Source organism: Camelus ferus, chromosome 30 (genome assembly GCF_009834535.1).
Source record: "Camelus ferus isolate YT-003-E chromosome 30, BCGSAC_Cfer_1.0, whole genome shotgun sequence".
Classification (NCBI taxonomy): domain Eukaryota; kingdom Metazoa; phylum Chordata; class Mammalia; order Artiodactyla; family Camelidae; genus Camelus; species Camelus ferus.
Window position 1 is genome coordinate 15,186,906 of NC_045725.1, and position 22,856 is coordinate 15,209,761.

General features: G+C 45.9%; 1 protein-coding gene across 9 annotated transcripts in view; it reads left to right on the plus strand.

Moving 5' to 3' along the window:
* The window catches only part of CTIF (cap binding complex dependent translation initiation factor), a 286,942-nt gene that overhangs the window by 237,999 nt on the left and 26,087 nt on the right, over nucleotides 1–22,856 (plus strand). For all 9 annotated transcript variants that reach the window (XM_032470569.1, XM_032470568.1, XM_032470576.1 and 6 more), the window contains one exon: nucleotides 7,230–7,385. In XM_032470569.1, coding sequence (XP_032326460.1) covers nucleotides 7,230–7,385 — 156 coding nt within the window. The remainder of the gene's footprint in view (nucleotides 1–7,229; nucleotides 7,386–22,856) is intronic.

A 22,856-nucleotide genomic window follows, 5' to 3' on the forward strand; every position in this document is an offset into this window, starting at 1 on the left:
TTTTCTTCATAGAAACCTTGCACGTTTTTAAATAATGTCATTTAAGAATTTCGATTGTTTACTAAATGAGCTTTTGTGCATTAAAATATCTCACTGGTTAAATTAAAAACCTGTTGATTTTTCTATATTAAGTTTGCATCTAAATTCTCATTGATGAATTAGTTACTAAACTCTCGTTAATTCTAATATTTATTAGAGAGTTCTTTTGGATTTCTCATATATATAGTCATATCAAATCATTTTCCCTCCTTCCTTCAAAGGTCATGGATGCTGCTGCTCGTTTTTAATCAGGCCTATTGATGGAATATATTACATTTATAGATTTACTGATACCAAGTCATCCTTGCCTCTCTGGGATAAAATCTACTTGGTTATAAGGGATCCATTTGTTAGTATTTCATTTAGGACTTTCACATCTATTCACATGAGAAGGAGTAGCCCATAGACTTCCTTATTTGTGATTTACCATCATTATGAGGTTTTGGTAATAGGGAACTGGAAAAGCTTATCTTTTTCTGTTTTTGGGACCAGTTTACGTAGCAGAGCAAGTATCTCACTTTTTGAAAGTGTGACTCACCTATAAGAGTCACAAGTTTATATAATAGGTATTCTTTCAGGACTTTTCGTGTTTTTCAGTATTTTCTGGCTTTTTATTTTTTAGTAAGGTTTGGTGATACTTATTTTCTAAAAGAGCATCTATTTCATCATTTTTCCAAAATCATTAGCATAGAGTTGTAAATAGTTTTTATTGTGCTTTTTTTATCTACTTCATATCTGTTTATATATATTGTTCATATTTCTAATTTTATTTCTATTTCTTCTTTAATTTTATATATAATTTCCTTTCCCTATTTTCTAATTAGTTAATTGCTGGCTTTATCTGTATTTTGCCCTTTCATCTCTTCCCTTAGTTATTGGTGGTTTGGTTTTCTAAGCTTTTTGAGTTGAATATGTAGATTAACACTGTCCAACAGAAGTATAATACGATCCACATATGTACTTTTAAATTTAATATTGTATTTTATTATACTCATTATATCCAGAATTTCAACATGTAATCAGTATTTTTAAAATGTGAGATATTTTACATTCTTTTTTTCATGCTAACTCCATGAAAACTAGTGTCTGTTTTACACAGACAGTGCATCTCAGTTTAGAGGCACATTTCAAGGACTCAACAGTCACATGGGACTAGTGGCTACTGTATTAGCTGCATAGGTTTAGAGGATACATTTACTTCTTTTTTTAATTAATTTTTTTTTTTTTTTTTGGCCAAGGGAGGTAATTAGATTTATTTATTTTTAGAGGAGGTACTGGGAATTGAACCTAGGAACCTGTGCATGCTAAGCATGCACTCTACCACTTGAGCTATACCCTCCCCCTGCTTCCTTTTTTAATAGCCAAAGTAGTTAAGACAAAAATTTACCTCTCATTATAGCTTTGACCACATCTCACAAGTTTTTACAGCTCTTTATTTCCTAAATAATCTATTATTACATATTTGATCACATCTTTATTCCATCTTTCTTTAGGAGAATACCTTTTAAACATCCAAGTAATGGGCTAAGTTTTTCATTGTTTTTAATTCTTAGTACAAATATGCAACCTGTACAATTTCTGTATTTTAACACTTACAGTAGAATCACAGTTTATAATTCAGGCTTGTTTTGATTTTATCTTATTCATTACACTAAATCATCTGAGTAATCAATTTTTGTTCATTTAACCAGCCATAGAATACTAGTGATTTCGTTTCCCAATACTAGTCTTTTCCTTATGTTTAATAGCTTTTGTTTTATGTATTTGAGTCTATACTATACAGTATTATAATGTTTTATATGAACTATATTGGCTTGTATTTCTATCCACATAAATTAACCTCTTTATTTTACTTAATGATTGTTATCTTGAAAACTATTTTGAGTTTACTTGTGTTTTAATTTTATTTTCATTTTACCCATTTATTTATTTTATATATCTTGTTTTATTTTAATCTGCTAGTGGTTACTAGTGTTTTCTTTTAATATTTTTTAAAACATATTGTAACATCTATTTCTCTATCAAACTTAAGAAAGAGGCAATAATCTGAGTCTTTATGGTCTAAGGTATTAAATTTTGTGTCCTTTACAATTTTCTGCCCCTCTCCCACCAGTATTTATCAGTCTTTAGTAATTTAATCTTGGATTGTTAAGTTACTACTACTACTACTATGAAATTCTTATTCAAATTACATTTAATTTTCAAGTATCTTCTCTTTCAAGGATTATTTCTGGCTTTTGACTCATCCTTATAACCAAAATTATAATTACTTATTTTGACTTAACTTCATAAGTCTACCTGCTTTCAAGTTTTCATTTCTGGTCCTTCTATACCATGATTTTCTCAGAGTTGAGTAAGAAATTTCTTTTTGGCTGAAGCAAGCATTCAAGAAAGCTTTTCAGAAACAGACTCACAGACATAGTAAACAATCTTATGGTTACTGGGCGAAAAGAGGGTGGGAAGGGATAAATTTGGGAGTCTGAGATTTGCAAATGTTAGCCACTATATATAAAAATAGATTTTAAAAAACAAAATCTCTTCTGTATAGCACAGGGAACTATATTCAATATCTTGTAATAACCTTTAATGAAAAATAATATGAAAAGGAATATATGTATGTATATGCATGGCTGGGACATTGTGCTGTACACCAGAAATTGACACATTGTAACTGACTATACTTCAATAAAAAATAAATAAATAAAATTTATGACCTCCAGTACAGTATGTTTTTAGGAAAAAAAGATGAAGTTTTTAATTTTTAAGTTATTTTTAATTGTAGTTTTTATTTATTTATTTTGGTGGGAGGAAGTAATTAGGTTTATTTATTTTTACAGGAGGTACTGGGGATTGAACCCAGGACCTCGTGCATGTTAAGCATGCACTCTACTGCTTGTACTAATTGTAGTTTTCAGAAAAGACAAAGTTTATCATCTCAGCCATGTTCTAAGTGTGCAGCTCAGTCGTGTTAAGGATAGTCTCATTGCTATGCAGTCTCCAAAACTTTTCATCTTACAAAACTGAAATTCTAACTTATTAAATAGCTCCTCATTGCCCCCTCTCCCTAGCCTCTGGCAATCATCATTCTACTTTCTGTTTCTGTGAATCTGACTACTCTGGATACCTATATAAGTGGAATCATACAGTACTTGTCTTTTTGTGACTGACTTATTTCGCTTAACATAAATGTCCTCAAGGCTCATGCATGTTGTAGCATGCATCACTGTATTCTGAGATGGAATAATACCCTGTTGTCTGCGTATTACTACATTTTGTTCATTCATCTGTTGATGGGCACTTGGGTTGCTTCCACCTCTTGGCTATTATGAATAGTGCAGCTATGAACATAGGTGTGCAAATACCTCTTCAAGATCCTGCTTTCAGTTGTTTTGTATACATCCCCAGAAGTGGAATTGTTGGGTCATATTGGTAATTCTATTTCTGATTTTTTGAGGACTCACCATACTATTTTCCATGTCAGCTGCACCATTTACTTTTTATTTAAAGATAAGCACGTGGGTGGGATTTTTAAAAAAAATTTGCTTGTGTAAAATGTCTATCCCTTGCTTTCACTCAGTTGGGTGTGTTCTTTCCACCTCAAACATACGAAGATGTTGCCTCAGTGTCTCTGAATTTTATTATCAATTACAGAAGTGTAAGGCCAACCATATTTTTGTTCCTTTGTAAGAAACCTAGTGTTTGTTTTTTTTTTCCCTTCAAAGCTGTTTTTAGAAATTTTCCTTTTCCTTAAAATTAAAAAAGGAGATTCTCCCGCTAAGTATAAATGGTGGGGCTCTGGAACACTGTGAACCCTTTTTGCCTGAAGAGTCAGCTCTTTTTTGTTTTTTTGGATTTTGTTTTCAACTTGAAATTTTTCTCTCTTGTTCCTTTAGTTCCGTGTACTCTGATGTTCCTTTTGTAAACTCTAATTCATAGGTTAGGTGTTCATTCTCTGTCTTCTCTTTCATTTTTCTTCTTTCTTTTTTTTTTAAATCTATTTATCTCTGTCTTCAGCTCTCAAGCCCTTTTCCAAGTCTGTCTTATTTCACTTTTTCTGCAGTACCCATTCTGTCCTTTACTCCTTCCAATTTACATTTCATATTGTTGTTGGATTTCTGATCTCATTTGGTTCTCTCCTAACCCCAGTCCCAGTCTCACACTTCATCTCAGCCTACAGTTTTAATCATATCACAGAATCCATATTACTGTTCTTAACAGACGTTCAGTCCCACATGTTCGTCCTTGGGTTTTTTATTTTATTTATCTTTGGTTTATTGTAGTTGACATTTTCAGAGTTATGCATCTCCATTAGGTCTTCAAGATAAGGCTCCCTTATCCTGCGGTGCAGGACTTTCCCATAGACGCCGTATTTCTTTTCTCCTCCCTTTCCCTTGAATGAGAAAGCTGGGTTTGGTCTTGGTTAGTTACTCAAATCATCCTTGGAATTGCTCAGTGTCTGCTAAGGTAATAGCAGAGTCTCCACCTTGGATCTAAAGCTGGTGGCTGTAAGCACACATCCCAAGTTCAACTTCCAGTACTTAGCAGGCACTCAGTCTTCTAATGAGCTCTGCCGCCCAAGACAGATTCCTCTCTCAACGCCACTGATTATCAGGAGGAACCTGAATCAAGCTGTAGTTCTTTGATCAGATATAATCATTTTTTTAAAAACTCCAGTCCCTGGTTTGCACTGCCCTGAGCCTTTTCCTGCCCCAGAGGGCTTTGACTGAGAGCGCTGTGCCTCCGAGGACACAGGGAACCTCCCCAACTCCTTCTGCCCCTGAATCTCCAGTGACTGGGGTAAGAGCAGTGCTCCTGGGAGCTGCCTTAATGCACAGGCACGGGGCCTTGTCAGTAGTTACAGACTCTGCCTACCAGCCAGGGGCAGACAGAGGGTGGGCTGAAGCTTAAGTTCCCTCCCGTCTCACCCCTGCCTGTGATCTTGTGGGCAGGAAGCCAAGCTGCTCTGGGCAACTAGAACTTCTTGATGACAGCATTTTAATGGTAAAGAGACTGTGGTGAACTCTTATCTTCCTCCTCTATATCTGACTTCACAGGTATTTTGGGGGGAGATGGAGAAAGGGCATCCCAGGCATTGACAGAGAGGCACCATTTTAATTCCCAAGACGGCACTTTATATAGTCCTCAGCTTGTGGTTCTCAACCACGGTTGTACATTGGAATCACCTGGCAAGCTTTCAAAATGTATCAGTGTACTGGCTCCACCCTGACCATTTACACAAGCCTCTTTGGGGCTGAGTCCAAGCATTAGTAGCTTCTCAGTTCCTCCAGATGACTCCAGTGTGCAACCAGGACTGAGAACATTTAGCTTAGAGCAGAGAGCAATGGAGGGGCTTAGGTTCTTGTTCAAGTTCTTGTGCCGGTGACCCTGGTCAAGTCTTTTCAACTCTTTGTACCTCAGTTTTCCCCATTCTAAAATGGGAATAACGCTGCCCCTGCTCTGACCATAAAAGGAAATCATGGGATAAACAGAAGTTAATGAGAGTGTAACCACCCAAAGTTTCATGACCTCAAGGCCAGCAGTACAGCATCCTTTGCAGATTCTGGGGCAGCAGGGAAGGTAATTCATTGGGTCACAAGAATGAGAAAACCACAGGGCAGTCCCTATGGGAACTGCCTGATCCAGATTCTGTACTAGGGAGGAGATCCTGCTACTTTTGGGGTCCCTGGCTAACCCCAAGGGACTATTCCAAGGACTCTGCCCTGGCTCAGCCTCCAGGCTGAAAGGACCCCATGCGCTGGCAGACCACAGTTGTATACAGGTGAACATTTCAGTGGGAAGAGAGTGGTGAGGCAGGAGGCCTGAGCACAGGTGTGAGGCCCATGAGATCTGTGGGTATGAATGGACCTCCAGGGACAGTCCAGACCTGTGACTTGGTGGAAAGTACAGACTTGGAAAGGAGTAAGAGCTTGGCCTCTGAGGTATTACTTTTCCAATCTAAACACACCATCAAAAAGGAGGGGGCAGGGGAGTTGGTCTCCAGAGCAGGCAGACCAGGGTTCAAGTCCCAGCTCTGCCATTGCCTCATAGCCAGGGGTAAATTGCATAACTGCTCTAACCTCAGACTCACCAGCTGTAAAATGGGGCAATACCAGGACCTGCCTCATAGGATGATTGTGATGATTAGGTGAAACATTGCAATGAAAGTGCTTGGTTAGTGTCTGCCTCAAAGATGGTAGCCGCTGCTCCTTCTGTTTCACACACACACACACACACACACACACTTGAAACTGATGAAGCTCTGATAGTCATAAGCTATGACCCAGGCTCTCAGAAGCTGGAACTTGTGGGACTTCTCTTGGAAGTCTTCTCATCCAGCCCCTAATTTGCCAGCCAAGGAGACTGAGGCCTCACCTGCCCTTTTAGGTTTCTGGATGGCACCTTCATTACACACGAGGGATCAACATTAACCAGGTCATCCGTAGGGACCTTCCATCTCTTCAAAGGCACTGATTTCTAGTTGAAAGTAGTAACTCTTACATCTGAGTTCCCCAAAGTCCCTTTACCTGGAACCCCACCCCACCATGGCTTTTAATTCCTTCCGTTTTGTATCAGTTATGAGTGAGTATGTCTTATCCTAGCCCCTACTGCAGTGCCTGGCACACAGTGGGGCAGTAATATTAAGGAAGAGGAAGGAAGGAATGAACGAATGCCTCTAATTTTCCTTCTCTGCTCCAGGCCCCTTGCAGGCAATGGCTGTAGCTGTGTCTCTAACCCAGTACGGGGGCCAAGATGGGCCATTGCTGGACGGGTGTGGGGCAATGTTCTGGTTACCCTCCCGGCCGTGGAGGCATGATTTGGAGATTAGCAAAGGGAGATAGTTTAGCCACAAGGAGTTGAATGGAGGCAGTGATGACTGGGTAAGGGTTCATCCTCCCCTTTATTTCATTGCCTCCACCTCAGTATTGGGGTCAGTGAGGCAAGGCTGTGTGGCCTCCCAAATCGGAGACAATGAAGAGGTGCTCTGGCCAAAGGTCAGCCTTCTACCACAGCTGAGTCCTCGGCATTCACGCTCCAGCCACGGGTCACCCATCCCCCTCCTCGTTGAAAACATGGGGTTTACCAGTTGCCCAGGGCCAGCCCTTAGCCAGCGGGCAGCGCGGCAGAGCGGGGCAGTGCCCGGGCCCCTCCCACCCCTCGCGCGGCTGACGTGGTCTCTTGTGTCTCCGCAGAAGGACTTCACGGTGCGGGAGGAGCTGCAGCAGCAGGACGTGGAGCGCTGGCTGGGCTTCATCACCTTCCTGTGCGAGGTGTTTGGCACCATGCGCAGCAGCACGGGCGAGCCCTTCCGCGTGCTCGTCTGTCCCATCTACACCTGCCTCAGGGAGGTAAGCCACCGCCCGGCCGGGTCCCCAGCCGGCCTGAGAGCGGGCGCTAATGACGCGCGTCCCGGAGGCGCCGGGAAAGCCGCAAGGCTTGTACCACGTAAAGTGATCCATCTTTTGGGAAAGAGAAACGTGACTCCCCCGTGCTTTTGTTTACTATCTGCAGGTTTTTATTTATTGAATTTACGTAACGGGAAATAGTCCCCCACAGGAAAGTATTATGAACTCAAACTGCAGTAATTCATATTCTAGAACACTGCCTGCAGAAAGGGGGCCTACAGAAAATATTATTCGAATGAATGGATCTTTGGACTGGATCGGTTTACCATTGAATTATTTATTCCAAAAATGTTTGCTTCTAAATTTCCCCTGAAGAAGAAACAAATAAGAAAAATCAAGAAACTTTTAAGAAGTACAAAGTCAGTGGGGTATTATAACCCACTTTAGAGGGTCACCCTTGGTGGTTCTCAGGGGATAGAATTGAAGGGGCAAATGTGGGAGCTGCTGGTGTCGTCCAGTGAGAGGCTGGTGGCTCAGAACACAGTCATGGGAGTGAGGAGGAGGAAGGCCATTTGTATTCCACTTAGATCTTTGAGTTTGAACCAAACAGTACCTGCTGACATGAGATGCAGTGAAGGGAAGTGATGCAGGATCCTCATTTACCTGCCTCCTGGCACCATTTCCTGGGATGAGGAAGCTGGAAGGGAAACAGAGTGGCGACGGAAACCAGAAGTTTGGGGGGGCCTGTTGGCGGTCCCCAGGGAGCTGTCTCTCTGTTGTTCGGGTAGAACTGTCTGACCCTGGGGACACAGAATTGAGTGTTGTGTGAAGCGTCCACGGGTACCTCTCCTCCAGGGGGGGTGGGCCCAGCCTACACCTCACAGGTGCTGTCCCCTCCCACCCTCAGCAGCCGGTCCCAAGACATAGGGAGGAGCAGCCTCTAGGGAATCAACGGGACCATGACGGGGAGTGGCCTGGGTTTGGCCACAAGGAGGTCAGGGGCCCCGAGGTGTCAGGGGAGTGAGTGCAGAAGCTACATGGGCCGTGTCGGGGAGTCAGTGGAGGTGAAGATGTGAATGTGGACAAGTCTTTGGAGAAGTGTTTCTGTGAAAGGCCGCAGGAAGAGGGAACTTGTCAGCAAAAGGCGAGGTATGGGGTCAAGAGACATTTCTGTGTTTCTGAAAGAAAGACAAGAGAGCAATTTAAGAGAAGGGAGAGAGTATTTGTAGATGTTTTTGAAGCATCATTTATGGGGAAATAGCACGTTCATCAAAGACTATGTGGATGCGCATGACAGCAGAGCATGTGGGCCTCTCCTGGGTGCTTTGTGACCCCGTAAGCCTCTGCCACTCCATGTAGCCAAAGATGCATCTTGACAAATGTACTTGAATTCAAACTCGTTTCTCAGATTCAGTCAGTGGCCTTTTGCAACTTGATTTCACTTTCAAAGTGTCCTCAGCTCAGACTGCAGCATGAGAGGCCATGGCTATGCTTTTCACATCCCTTTGGGATGCTTTGAAGGCAGCCCTCTTGGAGTCAGGGGCCTGGCCTCTTGGGGTCCTCCCATCCTTGCCTGAGTTGCCCTGCACCCCTGACATCCCAGCCTCAAGGCAGGGAGCAGCGCTGTTCTAGGTCAGTGACCCAGATTGCCCCAACATGTTCCCTCTGTGTGATCTGGGCACCTCCTGGTGTTGCTGTCACCTGCTCCCCCAAGCCGTGTGCTGGCCCTGGCTGTCAGGACACTTCTGACACCGCCTGAGGTAGTGTGAACCTTCTGGTGTGAGATCCGGAAGGTGCCAAGAGGTCTACACAGACCAGAAACAAGGAGCCTCCCCTAATACACACTTGTTTGATGCATTAAACTTTTCAAGATGGTGTCACACAGACCCCTGCCATGCTCACCGTAAACCTAAAGAATAAATAGATCAACTGTCGCCTTCACCATTTCGTAATAGAGGAAACCACAGTCCCACGTTCCAAGCTATCTGCTTGAAGCCACCTGGTGAGAGATAGTTAAAGAATGTCGGTCCTGGGTTCAAATCCTGCCTCTGTGGGGTTGTTTTGTTTTTGTTTTTGTTTTGGCTGTGCCATCTAGGAGGAGTTCACCTGCTCTAAGCCTTGGTTCCTCACCTGTAAAGGGAGACCGTGGTGCTCACTCTGGAAGGATTGAGGGAGGATGCAGGGCATGCAGAGGATGCTAAAGTGCACTAAGGCAACTAGGTCAGAATGTGAAAGAAATGCCCAGGGGACTTGTTCTAGGGCAGGGCGGCTCTCAGGTCCTCCAGCCTGACCCAGGGTCTGGGTACAAGCCCAGTCTTAAAGGAGCACAAGGGCTGAGTGCCCTGCCCAGAGACACACAGGCAGGCCATGCCAGAGCTGGCCTGGTGCTCCGGAACTCCTGATTCAGAGCTGTTTCCAACAGAGAACTCAGATTCCCTGAAACAAGGTTTTAAGGAAAGATTGGGACATGAAGGGATGCTCTCGGCATCTCATCAGTCCTTCTGGAGGGCCTGTGCCTTTCCCAGCTTCCCGGAGACCCCTGAATTCTTAGAGTCATTTGCTGCCTCCCTTGCCTTATTATACATACACTCATACCCAGGCCTGATCCATGTCCTCAAAGCAGGTTGAGCCAGCTCTAGGAAGTTTCTAGAAGCCAAAGTCACTGCTGCTGCCTTTCTCCATGCTGGACAAGTTTAGTCTCTTCCCCTGGGGCCATGCAGATGGCTGACCCAAATGTACCCACCCTGCCCTGAGGTCTTCCCAACTCCCTAACCACCCCCCAGGCCAGCATCTCTAGCTGCCCACTGACACATCCCAAGTCACGCCTTGAGCCCTTCCAACAGGATGCACTAGCAGTGTTCCAAACCCTCCAGCTCAGTCTCTGTCCTCACGTGGCCCGGACCCAGCCTTCCTGTTCCCCTGTGGCCAGGCAGCATCCCCAGGACTCACCCGATTGCCTTTTCTCACCGTCATGGGACACCCAGTCCATCCTCTTCTTCGGCACCACGCACCATGGCTTCCGTGCTCCCTCTCCTCGATGCCCCTGAGTCAAACACAAACCCGCAACTCATCTTGGTACGAAGAGTCAAGCGTAAGGAGAAGATACGAAATTCTCAGTCTGGGGTATTCATGCTCACAGAGGCCACCTTCACTGGACCCGGGGCTCACTCAGATTGAATGCGTGCTTAGCCCGTGAGCCCCTTCAGACTGGAGGACATCCAGCTCTCTGAGACCCCCTACCTTAGAACAAGTCCCCTGGGCATTTTCATCCACACTGTGACCTAGCTGAAATAACGTTCCTTCACTCAGGCGTGAAACCCTGGACTCCATCCCTGGAGTCTCTCTCTTCCTTGCCTTAACACCTCCTCCCAGGCCCAGCTCAAGTCACCTCTTCTGAAAGCACCCCGTCCTTACCCCAGCTGCTCCCTCCTAAGCAAGGCACTGCACTCCATCCTTTTCACATCACCTTATGATATTTTTAGTAATGGTTTCAGCACAGTGGAAGGCATTGTCCAAAACACTTCATGCATTTTTTTTTTGTCTTTAACTCAGGCAACCCCCCTGAAGATGATCTTCCCCATCTTCCAGAGAACAGAGAGGTCAGACAGCTTGCTCATGGCCACACAGCTAGCAGGCGGCAGAGTCAGTATCAGAATCCAGATCTGGGTGCCTGAGTCCCTGCTCCTAACCCCCCTGCTTCACTGCCTTACAAGCAGAGCAGGAGCTTCTCTCATTCTGTTCTGGTCCATCCCCAGCGCCTGCTGCATGGTGGAAGCCAAAAAGATCTCTGTAGGATTGATTCTGATTTTGCTGTAATAGCAAGGGTCAATCAGAGATCCTTCTTCAAAAGATGGAAAAGAATAATTTTCAGTGATCCCTTTAATTGTTTCAGAGCAAATAGTTTCTGCCAAGATGGTTTTCCAAGTGACTGAAGAGTATTGTTGGTGACCAACAATCTCCTTGCCCTCCTAGTTCATATTTGCCTCATGAGCTCTTTTTAATTTTTTAAATATTTTAAAATCTGTATTGTGGTAAAATACGTACCACGAGGTCTACTCTTTTAACAGGCTTTTAAGTGTGCAATAGAGTACGGTCACCTCTAGGCACAACACTGAACAGATCTCTGGAATTTATTCCCTTGACATAACTAGAATTTTGTACCTGGTGACTAGCAACCCCCTACTTCTTCCTCCCCGCCAACCTCTGACAACTCCATCCTGCTCTTTGTTTCTGTGAGTTTGACTATTTTAGGTACCTCGTATAAATGGGAACGTGCAGTATTTGTCCTTCTGTGACTGTTTATTTCACTTGGCATAGTGTCTTCCACATTCATCCATGTTGTCCCAAATTGCAGAATTTTTTTCTATTTTTAAAGCTGCATAGTATTCCAGTTTGTTATAGACCACGTTTTAAAATCTATTCATCCGTCAGTGGACATTTAAGTTGTTTCCACATCTTGGCTGCCGTGAATAGCAATGCAACAAACATGGGAGTGCTAATAGCAATTTGAGATCTTGATTTCAGTTCTTTTGGAGAAATACCCAGGAGTGAGATTGCTGGATAATATAGTTCTCTTTTTAATTTTTTTGAGGAAGCTTCCTACTGTTTTCCATAGAAGCTGTACATTTTGCATTCCCATCAACAAGGTACAAGAGTTCTAATTTCTCTACATCCTTGCCAATGCTTTTATCTTTTGTAATTTTGTTATATATAATATAAATATGTAATATATGTTTATATTATATATATATATATATATATATATATATATAAAATAGCCATCCTAACAGGTATGAGGTGGTTTTGCTATGCATTTCCTGATGATTAGTGACCTTGAACATCCTTTCATATACCTGTTGGGCATTTGTATGTCTTCTTCGAAAAAAATGTCTATCCAAATCCTTAGCCCATTAAAAAAAAAATGGTTGTTAAGTTTGTTGCTATTGGGTTGTAAGAGTTTCTTATATATTTTGAAAATTAACCCCTTATCAGATGCATGATTTGCAAATATTTTCTCCTATTCTGTAGGGTGCCTTTTCGCTCTGTTGTTTCGTTTGCTGTCCAGAAGCTTTTAGTTTGATGTAGTCCTCCTTGTCTGTTTTTGCTTTTGTGCTTTTGGTGTCATCTCCATGAAATCGCTGCCAAGACCAATGTCATGAGAGTTTTCCTATATGTTTTCTTCAAGGAGTTATAGTTTCAGGTGTTATGTTTTAGTCTTTAATCCATTTGGATTTTATTTTTGTGTATGATATAAGAAAAGAGTCCAGTTTCAGTCTTTTGCATGTGGATGCCCAGTTTTCCCAACACCATTTGTTGAAGAGACTATGCTTTCCCCATTGTGTTTTCCTGGCACCTTTGTTTCTATCCACTCCCTCTCAGTTGACCATATATGCATGGATTTATTTCTGGGCTCTCAATTCTGTACCATTGGTCTATATGTTTGTTTTAATCACCATAGCTTTGTAATATATCTTGAAATCGGGATGTACAATGCCTCCTGATTTTTTCTCTTTAGAGTTGTTTCAAGATTACTTTAGCTATTTGGAGTCTCTTGTGGTTCCATGTGAATTTTAGAATTGTTTTTTCTATTCCTGTGGAAAATGACACTAGAATTTTGATTAGCAATTACACTGAATCTGTAGGTCACTTTGAGTAGTACTGACATTTTAAATATATTAAGTCTTCCTATCCAAGATCAGGAACAAGACAAGAGAGCGCACTCTCATCACTCCTATTCAACGTAGCACTGGAAGTCCCAGCCAGAGCAATTAGGCAAGAAAAAGAAATAAAAGGTATCCAAATCGGAAAGGAAGAAGTGAAATTTTCTGTTTGTAGATGATATGATCTTGTACACAGAAAACCCTGAAGACTCCACAAAAAAAGAAAGAAAAAAGGACTAATAAGTGAATTCAGTAAATTTGCAAGGTACGAAATCAACATAACAAAAATCAATTACAGTTCTATATGCTAATAACGAACTATCAAAAAAGGAAATTAGGAAAGCGATCCCATTTACAATAGCATCAGAAAGAAAGAAATACTTAAGGAATAAACTTAACTAAGCAAATGAAAGACATATACATTGAAAACTACAAAATACTGATGAAAGAAACAAATGCTAAGGTGTCCCACAAGCTGTTTTTCATAGCAGTCTAAGGACTCCTTCACCCTGTCAAGGTCCTCAGCCAAACTGTGACTGCAAGTGTTCCACACACAGGAGGGGTGTAATCAGGGTTTGTGGCCTGAGCTAAGGGTGTTGTCATCTCCCAACTCACCTAGAGCCCACTTACCAGGTTTTGGGTCACCATCCCTCATCCCCTTTTTCCTGACCCGACAATGCTCTCTGCCACCTCTGTGACCCAATGGTGATTTTGCTAGACTTCTCCAAGTTCTCATTGAACGCTTCTCTCTGGGCCCCTTACTTCAAGACCTTTGTTGAAAATTCCTCTGCAGGGAATACTAGGGGTAGCTTTTAACCCCTTACACCTGTTTCCTTTGAGCCGACTTTCACTGTGCACCCTGGGCATTTCTGTCCACTCTCTCTTATCCTTCCTCCCTCCCCCGAACATCCCACTTTCCTTCTCTCCATCCCAGCTCCCCCAGCCTATCGCTACCAGTGATTCCCATCCTCCTGCCCTCTTCCAAGTCCAAGTCCAAGTCCAAGTCCGGCAGCCACAGCCAGAGGTCAGGAGTGGAGGAAGGGAGGAAAGGACGGGGTGCCTCTGTCTGGTTGGCTCCCTTGCTCTTCTTCCCCCAGGGCCCAGAAGCCCCATCCACCCCTCCCTACTCTTCCTCTGAGGGGTGTCTGAGAGGCAACCCCCCTCCCCCACCCAGGGATGCAACTGGCTGGGCTCCTAGAGGGGGCTGGCAGGCGCAGGCTGGGGAGGAGAACACAGGGCAGCGAGTCATGCTTCTCAGGAAATGAAATTGCTCCGTGCAACAATGAGGGAGCCGCTTTTTTAACTTTTTGCGTGAGCGTGCATTCAATTGCTCACATTGTTTTGGCTCCGGGGGGAAATCTGACCTCGGAAAAGGCTGAGCTCAAGTGGGTATGGGTGGAGATCCTCCAGTATTTCACAGGGCTGAGAGAGTCCAGCAGAACATTCTTCAGACATACCTTTCCAGTGGGACCATTCCTCCCTTCCCAAGAGCAGGAGATTGGGGCTGCGCCCAGCTGCCCCCTGGGGTCAGGGTAGGGCCCACTGTGGCTGAAAGAAACCAATGTCGGCTGTGCCCATGGTAGTGATGCACTCTAACAGGGAGCAGAGACTTGAAATTATCCATTACGAAGCTCAGGACTCTCAGTTGCATCCTTAGGGGTGTGGGGTGCCTGCTTCTGCACTTTGGGAAACTTACACAAAATGACAAATTCTCAGACCCCTTCTTCAACAACTAAATCAAACTTTCTGGGTGGTGGGGTTTGAGGAGGCAGGGGAGTTGGTGGAGATTTAAGCTTTCCACGTGACTCCAAAGTGCAGCCAAGGTTAAGATACATAGGTAGCATTTAGTGAGGCCACTGATGTGCAAAGAGCACGCCAGAAGGGCACAACCACAAGAGCCAGAGAGACCTGAGTCTGAATCCCAGCTCTGCCACGTACAAACTATGGGGCATTAACCTAATTCTTCATCTTTCCAAACCTCAATTTCCTATCTCTGCAGGGGAATAATAGCTATCACTGTCTCTGCAGGTTTGTTTTGAGGCTTAAAATGAGTGAGATGTTATGTAAAGCAAGCCCTTAAGTCAGCTGACATGTTGCAAATGGGTGTTGAATACAAATCATATTCCAGGCATTGCTCAAGAGAAGTATCGCATCACGGGAACCCCAGAAAGTAAGATCCATTCTCCCAACTGGACACCAAGGCCCCCCACAATCACAGCCCCTTTTCCTGGAGAGCCTCTCATGAGTCCTGTGCACCTCCAGCCACACTGTTCCTGTTGTATTTCCACAGAAGGTCTCTTACATTCCTCCTGCCTGGAGCTCCACATTCCTCCTCCTCCTGCCTGACTCTAGCCCACCTTCAAGACCCAGTTCTCTTCCCACTGCATCCCCACTCCACCCTGATTTACTCTTCCTGTAACATCCTGTAGAATCCACACAGGGCTGCCAACACTGCTGTCCAGGCGTGCCCTTTGCCAGGTGGTTGTATGTTACAATGCCTTGTAACATCTTCCTGTTGCTTTTAAATCATTTCAGTCTTCCACTGGTACCTGAGGGTAGGCTGGGTCTCAGCTATCAAGTGACCCTGACTGCATTTTGTTCAGGACTCTGTGTTCGTTCAGGCAGCGGTGATTTGGTTTGAGACAATGCCACTTCCTTATTTATCTACAGGTTCCTAGTTGTACCAGAAGGAGGGAGTATAAGTTGTGATCTGCCCGCAGAAGGCTTACACTCTACTTGGAGACCACACACAGAAATTAAGCAGCCGTGAACATTTACGATGGGTAGTTTAGGAGTTTGGGCAGCAGCTGAGGGCAAAGAGGAGGGGAGCTAGAGCTTAAGGGGAAGTGGGCTTCGGGCAGGTACTGGCAAGGGGAGGAGAAACGCCTTCAGGAAGAAGAGTTTGAGGGGCCAGAATGAACAAGGCCCATCTGTGTTGGTGTGGTGAAGAGAAGGTGAATGATGGGCCACCACTGGCTCCCAGCAGAGGCATCCTGGTGGACACAAGGTGATACTGAGAACCTCTGAAAGTGTTTTAAGCCAGAGAACAACACCATTAAAGCTTAAAGGAGAGTTCATTTATTCATTCAACAAACACTGGGAAAAATACTCCTTCTTTATTGAACTGAAAAGCCTCCCAGACAGTTTTCCTGCTAGAAATGTGCTGAGATGATGTCCAATAAATCTGGGGCCCTCCCTAGCCAGAGAGACCCACGGCTAACTCGGTGCACGGTGGAAAGTGCAGTGCTCAAAATAAGGTGAGAGTGGGAAGCGGGAATGTGGGCGCCCAGAAGGCAGATGAGCTCCGCCTGGCAAGGGCATCTTAGAGAACAATCTGACTATAACCGTCAGTCAAGCAGTCAAGCAGGAAGTGAATGGCTAGAACAAAGCTTGAAAATTCAGGAGAACCTTTCTCCATGAACAGTTTATTGCAGCCCTAATCTTAGGCACAGACCCCGCCTGGAATGTTCCTCTCAGAATGTAGCCTTCCCAGGGCAGGTACACAGCCCCTGGGCACTGGTTTAGCCACAGAGTTCCTCCAGGTCCAGCAGCTGCTGCTATGAATACCCAGCTTAAGCAACCATTCCTGTAACCTCCGCAGAAATAACTCCCCACAGTTTTGTCCCCTCCAGAGCTGTCGTCCCCCTCTTCCAGTTGGCAGTCAACTCACTCTGGTGTGACGCCGCTGACCTACTCAGAACCCCCCCCCCAAAAAAAAACAAAACACAGACACATACACAGAAGCACACTGACGTGCCCCCATTTGGGGCTGTCCGGATCCTCGACCATCTCGGAGAAAACTCGGGTCTCACCCCCACCCCTACTCCCGACCCTCCCCCAGCCCCTCCTTTAACTGTACCACTTCCTTAGCCAGACTCTGCAAACTGAAATGTGAAATTTGAAGCCAGTGTTCCCCTTAGCAACCATGGTAACACAGGATCTGATAGAGAGCCTGGAGTTATAAAAATACCAGCTTCCACCAGACACTGGTTTCCAAAGGGAAACCAGTCTCCTCGCCAGAACCGTTTTTAAACAGTCTTAAAACTCCAGAGATTTCCAGACCCATCTCAACATGGCTTTAGGAGGACATCTCTGCAATTCCCTTTTGGAAGGTGGTTTGGTTGCAACCTTTGGGAATTTTCTCTAAAATTTAGAGATACAGAGAGGATGTGGCTCTCAGAATTAGCTAGCCGTGTCGAGGTTATATAGGTGGGAGCAGTTTTTCTTAAATGGCAAATATTCCGCATTTTGTTTAAAGTTAGATTGAATTGCCGCTTCCCGGTCCTTCTAAGTTTCCTCCCAGGGAGTCCTCAGCGCCATCAGTCCTCCTAATTATAGAGGGGGAGAGATTTGATCTATCTCCCCTTCACTGAGGACAGGTTTAATTAACATAACCATTTTATGTTTAAGGCCTCGAGTGGAGAGCTAAGAGGTAACGTTGTCTAAACTTTTCTGCTCAGGGCCGAAAAACGAGAGTCCTACATCCCCACCCCCGTCCTTCCCCTCCCCCACGGACGCCCCTGTGGCACGGCCTCTCGCCTTGTCCCAGCGATGCCTGCAGGGGGCGCTCGGCCTTGCGGGTCGGGGGTGGGGGCTCTTCCTGGAGGCCGGGGGGGGCCGCCCCCGCCCCAACCTCCAGACCCGCCTCGGCAGCCCTGGGCCGACTGGCTCTCCCCGCCTTCCCCTGACTCCGCGCTCTGCTCCTGCTTCCTCTTATCTCCTGGGGCCATGCCTTGTAATTTTGAAAAATATTCTAACTCCGTAATTAATGTCTGAACTTCAAGAGGCCCCTGCTTTCTGCAGAGTCGCAAGGAAGGCGGGCGGGGACGGGGAGGGGCCGGGGTGCAGATTTTTTCTAAGCTGAAAAACGGAAGGTGGAGGATACATTGTTTTTTGCTGGAGCTGTGTGTACAAGATACACACACACACATATACACACATACACATGCGTCAGCCTATAGATTTTTAAATCCTTTGGGGTTAAAAAAAAAAAAAAGGATCCCCCCCACCCCATGGTGTTTTTCCTAATGGGCTGTTGACAGTCCGCTCAGGTGGCTTAGGAGCTCAAGAGGAGACGGCTGGGGCACTTTCTGAGTGTGTGGGTTTGGGTGGGGGGTTTGGCTGGAAGGGAGAGAGAGTGATCTATATATTTAGGGGATAAGAAACCAGGCGCTGTGGGGTTTTAAAAAAAAAAAGGCCATCAGTAACTTCAGATAACCCAGAAGTAAAAAAAAAAAAAAAGTTTGCATGTTTCCCGCCCACAGGGAGGTTGTAAGCAGCTCCACTGAATCCTGACTTGGCGAGGACCACTGGGCACCCCCCACCCAGTTCCTCCCCATGGTTTGCCTCTCCCCCATCCCCACCCTGCCAGGCCTTCACGCCCAGCTCAGGTACCCTCCACCCAGCAGTTTGGGTGCCAAGGGCTTACAGGGCTTCCCGGGGCCTGGGCATGAGCCCACGGTATGTGGCCCCTGCCATAGCAGAGCTGCTGTCTGCTGGGGAGGGGAAGCAAAAAAACAAAGTGCCCTGTGCTTAGAGCTGGTACCTAAGTCACACGCAACTCCTCCAGAACCCACATGGATCTTTCTGTAATCTGCTCCAGCTGTCAGGGCCAAATGTTTAAATTCAGTAGTTGGTGATACCCACTCACTGCTGTCGCCGCCTCCAGGGGTAGATGACGTTAGACAGCACTTTTTGGTCTAAGAACCAACAAGTTAGGAGCCACCGTTTTGCCTCTTTTCTGTCCACCTCAAGTCCTAACTAGAGCCCAGTTCCTTATTGATGGCTCCACTGTCACTGCTGCCAGCAGTGATCAGTAGGTAACTGGTGTTCTGGGCCAGGATGAGCCTTTCTTGTAGCCGGAAGAGAAGGATGTAGGGGAAGAGGTGGACTTTGGAGCCAGACAAACCTGGGCAGCTTACCCACTCTGGCCCTCACTTCCTTGTCGAGATGAGGATTAAATGTAATTTAGTAGATTTGCTAATTACAAATTGACTTCCTCCCCTTCCTGTAGCAGGATGCACAAAACAAAGACGAAAAACAAAAGACACAGGATAAAGGGGTCAGTCTGCAGCATATTTATATCATATAAAATGAAGTGCTTCTTAGTGAGAAAAAATGTGAAGGAACACAGTAAATTAAGTTGCAGGGCCACTGCCCTTGCTGTTCCTTCTGGAAGAATGCCCTTCCAGTGTCCTTCCAGGTCTCTGCTGGGTGTCTGTTTCTCAGAGCAACCCTCCCACCAATACTTCTCGCAGCCTACTCTCTTTTTCTCCGTAGCCCTGACTAGTATCTGATTCCATCTTAGGGTTTTTTCTGTACAACTGCTTGTTTTCTGTCTCCCCAACTAGCATGGAAACTCAAAAGGCAGGGCTTCGTCTCCAGTGCCTAGAACAGTGCCTGACATAAAGTAGGTGCTCAATAAATCCTGTCAAATAAATTAATGAAACAGCATGTCTAGACTGAGCAAAGCAGGAGGCAACAGTCACTCTTCTAGAGTTGATCTAGGAAGATTTCTCGGAGGAGATAAATCCAGGATCATTGAAGAGGCAAGGGGAGCTAACTGGGTGGGGCTGCCTGGTTGTGGCCCCTAGAGATGAGTTCAAAATGGGGCAGGGAAGGGAAACACACCCCCCTGAAATCCAACTCAAAGGAATGTGCTCAGAATGTGAGTGAACCAGTGTACAAACTGCTGTCAGCCAGTGGGGCTGCCTGTATTCTGTCTCCACGTTTTGCTCTAGCTAAGGGGTCTTTTCTTGACTTCAGTCTGCCAGGCCTCATAGGAGATTTCATTGGCCTGTCCAAAGTCAGAATCATGTGAGCCGCGGTGGGGTTATAGCTCAGTGGTAGAGTGCGTACCTAGCACGCATGAGGTCCTGAGTTCAATCCCCAGTACCTCCATTAAATAAATAAATAAACCTAATTCCCCCTCCAAACAAACAAACAAAAAGGATCCTATGAGCCACCATCACGAAGAGAGATCAAGGTGGGCTTCCAGCCCTGCTTCACAGCTCTAAAGACATAGAGGGACCACTGAGTGAGCACCTGCTGGGTGCCAGGCCAGCCTCAGCTGGGCCTGGAGATGCAACGAGGTAGCGGAGACCTCTCCTCCTGCCTCTCCCCTGAGGAGGAGGAGTAAGGAGGATGCACAAGGCACAAGAGGGTGTCAGGAGGGCGAGAAGAAAGGGAGAGCTTGGCACAAGAGGTGGAAGGGTGGAGCGGATGAGAGAGGACACCCACGGTCACAAACGTTGAGGCCAGCGGAAACCTCCTAGCTTTAATGATCCCAGCACAATCCCAGCTGTGGAGCGACACCTCCAGTACAATCCAGTGTGAGCCACTGTGTCCTTGTACATTGTCCAGCAGTTGCATTTTTGAAAGGGACAGGTGAAATTAATTGTAATATCTTTTATGTTATCCAGTATATCCAAAGAATTGTCATTTCAACATATAATCAACATGAAAAAGCATTAGTGAGTTTTTTTTTTATATTAATCTTCTTTTTTGTATTAAGTCTTTGAAACCCAATGTGTGTTTTACACTTAAAGCACCTCTCAATTAGACCTTGGCGCATCTCAAGTCCTCAAGCCCAATGTGGCTGGTGGCTACTGTACTGGACAGTGTAGTCTGGAGGCTAGCTTCTGAGAGCCTCAGGCTTTTGGAACAATCTAGATTCCAAAAATATCTGGATCCCCACAGTGTCGAAAATATTTTTATAGCTTCTCTCTCTGAGCACCCAGAAGCAAAGGAAGACGGCGTGAGCTGAAACAGGCTCATAGCCAGCGTGCTAACATTAGTTGGTTGGCTGGAGATCCCTGATGGGGTCCGCAGAGGCAATCCTTTTGACCCCAGAATGAACAAAGGTGGGGAGAGTGAAAGGAGGAGGCGGAAAAGGTAAGAGAGAAGAAAAACACAGAAAGGGGATAAAAGGCACTGGGGGGGCCGGGGTGGCAGACTGCGGGGCAGAGCTGAGAACAGAATCCACAGACCGAGGAGGGGGCAGCCCAGGGAGGGCGGGCAGCTGCCAGCGCCTGCTCACAATAGCCAAGCAGAAGTCACGGCCCAGTCGGTGGAAGGCACAACTAGCTCATTCTTTCTTTGCCCTTTTGATTACACTGTTGTTCTCAGAGGTGCCATTTCTGTAATTAAGACCTTGTCCCTTACTCAGAGGTATTGAAACATAAAAGTATTTGCTGAATCTGGTTTCCCAGGGTTAAAAGCCAGACTTAGGAAATGCAAACACACATTCACTAACTAATTATCCTTTAATTAAGGCCGAAGCCCTGCTTAGAACAATTAGCTCCAGAAATTGAACAGTAGGTACGACTCCACTTTCTGCTAATTGTTCCCCTCTGATGGCCAGGATATGACCAGTCTGGAGAGGAGGGGGGGACAGGAGAGGATGAATTTGTCCGCTGCTTTTGGTCTGGACTGGGCCGCGCTTGGCTTGCTTTGGAAATGTTAGTCAGAGGAGAGCTTGAGGTGTGGGGACGAGCGAGGAGGATGTGGTTTGGGCAAGGGGCGTGGAGAGGCTGCCCCAGGCTTGGACACGGGCCATGGGAAGTCTGAGAAGCTGCTGCTGGCCACACTGAGGTGGCTTGCCTGGCTGGAGCTGAGGGCGTGGGCCAAGGATTAGCTGACTGGAAAGCAATTAGATGAGGTGGGGTTGGCTGGGAAAATACCTGGAATCCCAGGGCCGGGGCTGAGACTTGCTTGGGTAGCTCTGGGGAGTGGAGGTGCCCACGGTGGGCGCGGTGCCCCTGCCCACCCGGCCCCAGCCTTTCTTGCCTCTCACCGATGGTGCAGCGGGCAGCGGATTCTACAGTGTGGGGAGCCCGGGGGCGTGCGGCTCTCTGAGAAAGAGGCCCTTTTCCGATTTCTTCTCCAAATGTCGCCTCTGCCTCGGTTCCCCTGCCCCTCCTTCTGCCCCTCCTCAGACTTCCCGGACTTCCCCAAGGTCTTCCTGGCGCCGTCAGGTAACCTCGCCCTTTTCTAGGTAGAGATGTGTGGGTAGGTGTTACCCTTCCGGGGACTTTCACATTTGGAAAGGAGATGTTGGAAGAAAAAAAAACGTGTGCTCCAAAGGGGGATAAAAAGGTGCTCAGGGTTTTGGGGGGATTTGGGAGATGACTTACCCCTCCAGTGAACCCTCTCCCCAGAAAATATTCACAGGCCTTAAAGCTTCCAGAGATGCTTCCAGAGCCTGTCTTCTGGGGGGCTTTAGTTAAGAACCCCTGCTCCAGAAATGGAGCTGGACTTTCATTCAGCGAACGGTCAGAGGGGCCTTCCAGACCACCCTCAAAGCAATTGCGTAAAGGGTCCCCAGGGCTGACCCAGCGCAGACAAGGACTTGCGAGTATTCCAAACGCCCCCAGCAGCTCCCTTTTTTTCCCCCCAGAAGAGATCCTAGCTCATTCACAAGCTCACCTCTCCTCCCCCCAGATCAGAGGTCAGAAGTTTTCTAGAAAGAGCCAGATAGTAAATATTTTAGCTTTGCAGGCCAAGAGGCAAAATCGAGTTTAACCACATCCCTGCGCCTTGTGCTGCACTGAGCAGCAGTGCGAATCAATGAGCGCGGTTTCTGTAGAAACTAGCCGGCTCTGCCTTCGCCGTGGGCAAGCAGCCGTGGGAGATGTGTAAATGAATGAGGGACTGTTCCAGCAAAACTTTATTTATGGACACTGAAATTTGAATTTTATATCATTTTTATGTGTCACAGAATATTCTTCTTCTTTTGATTTTTTTCCTCCTGGCTATTTAAAAATGTAAAAACTATTCTTAACTCATGGACCCATAAAAAGCAGGCTGTGGACCA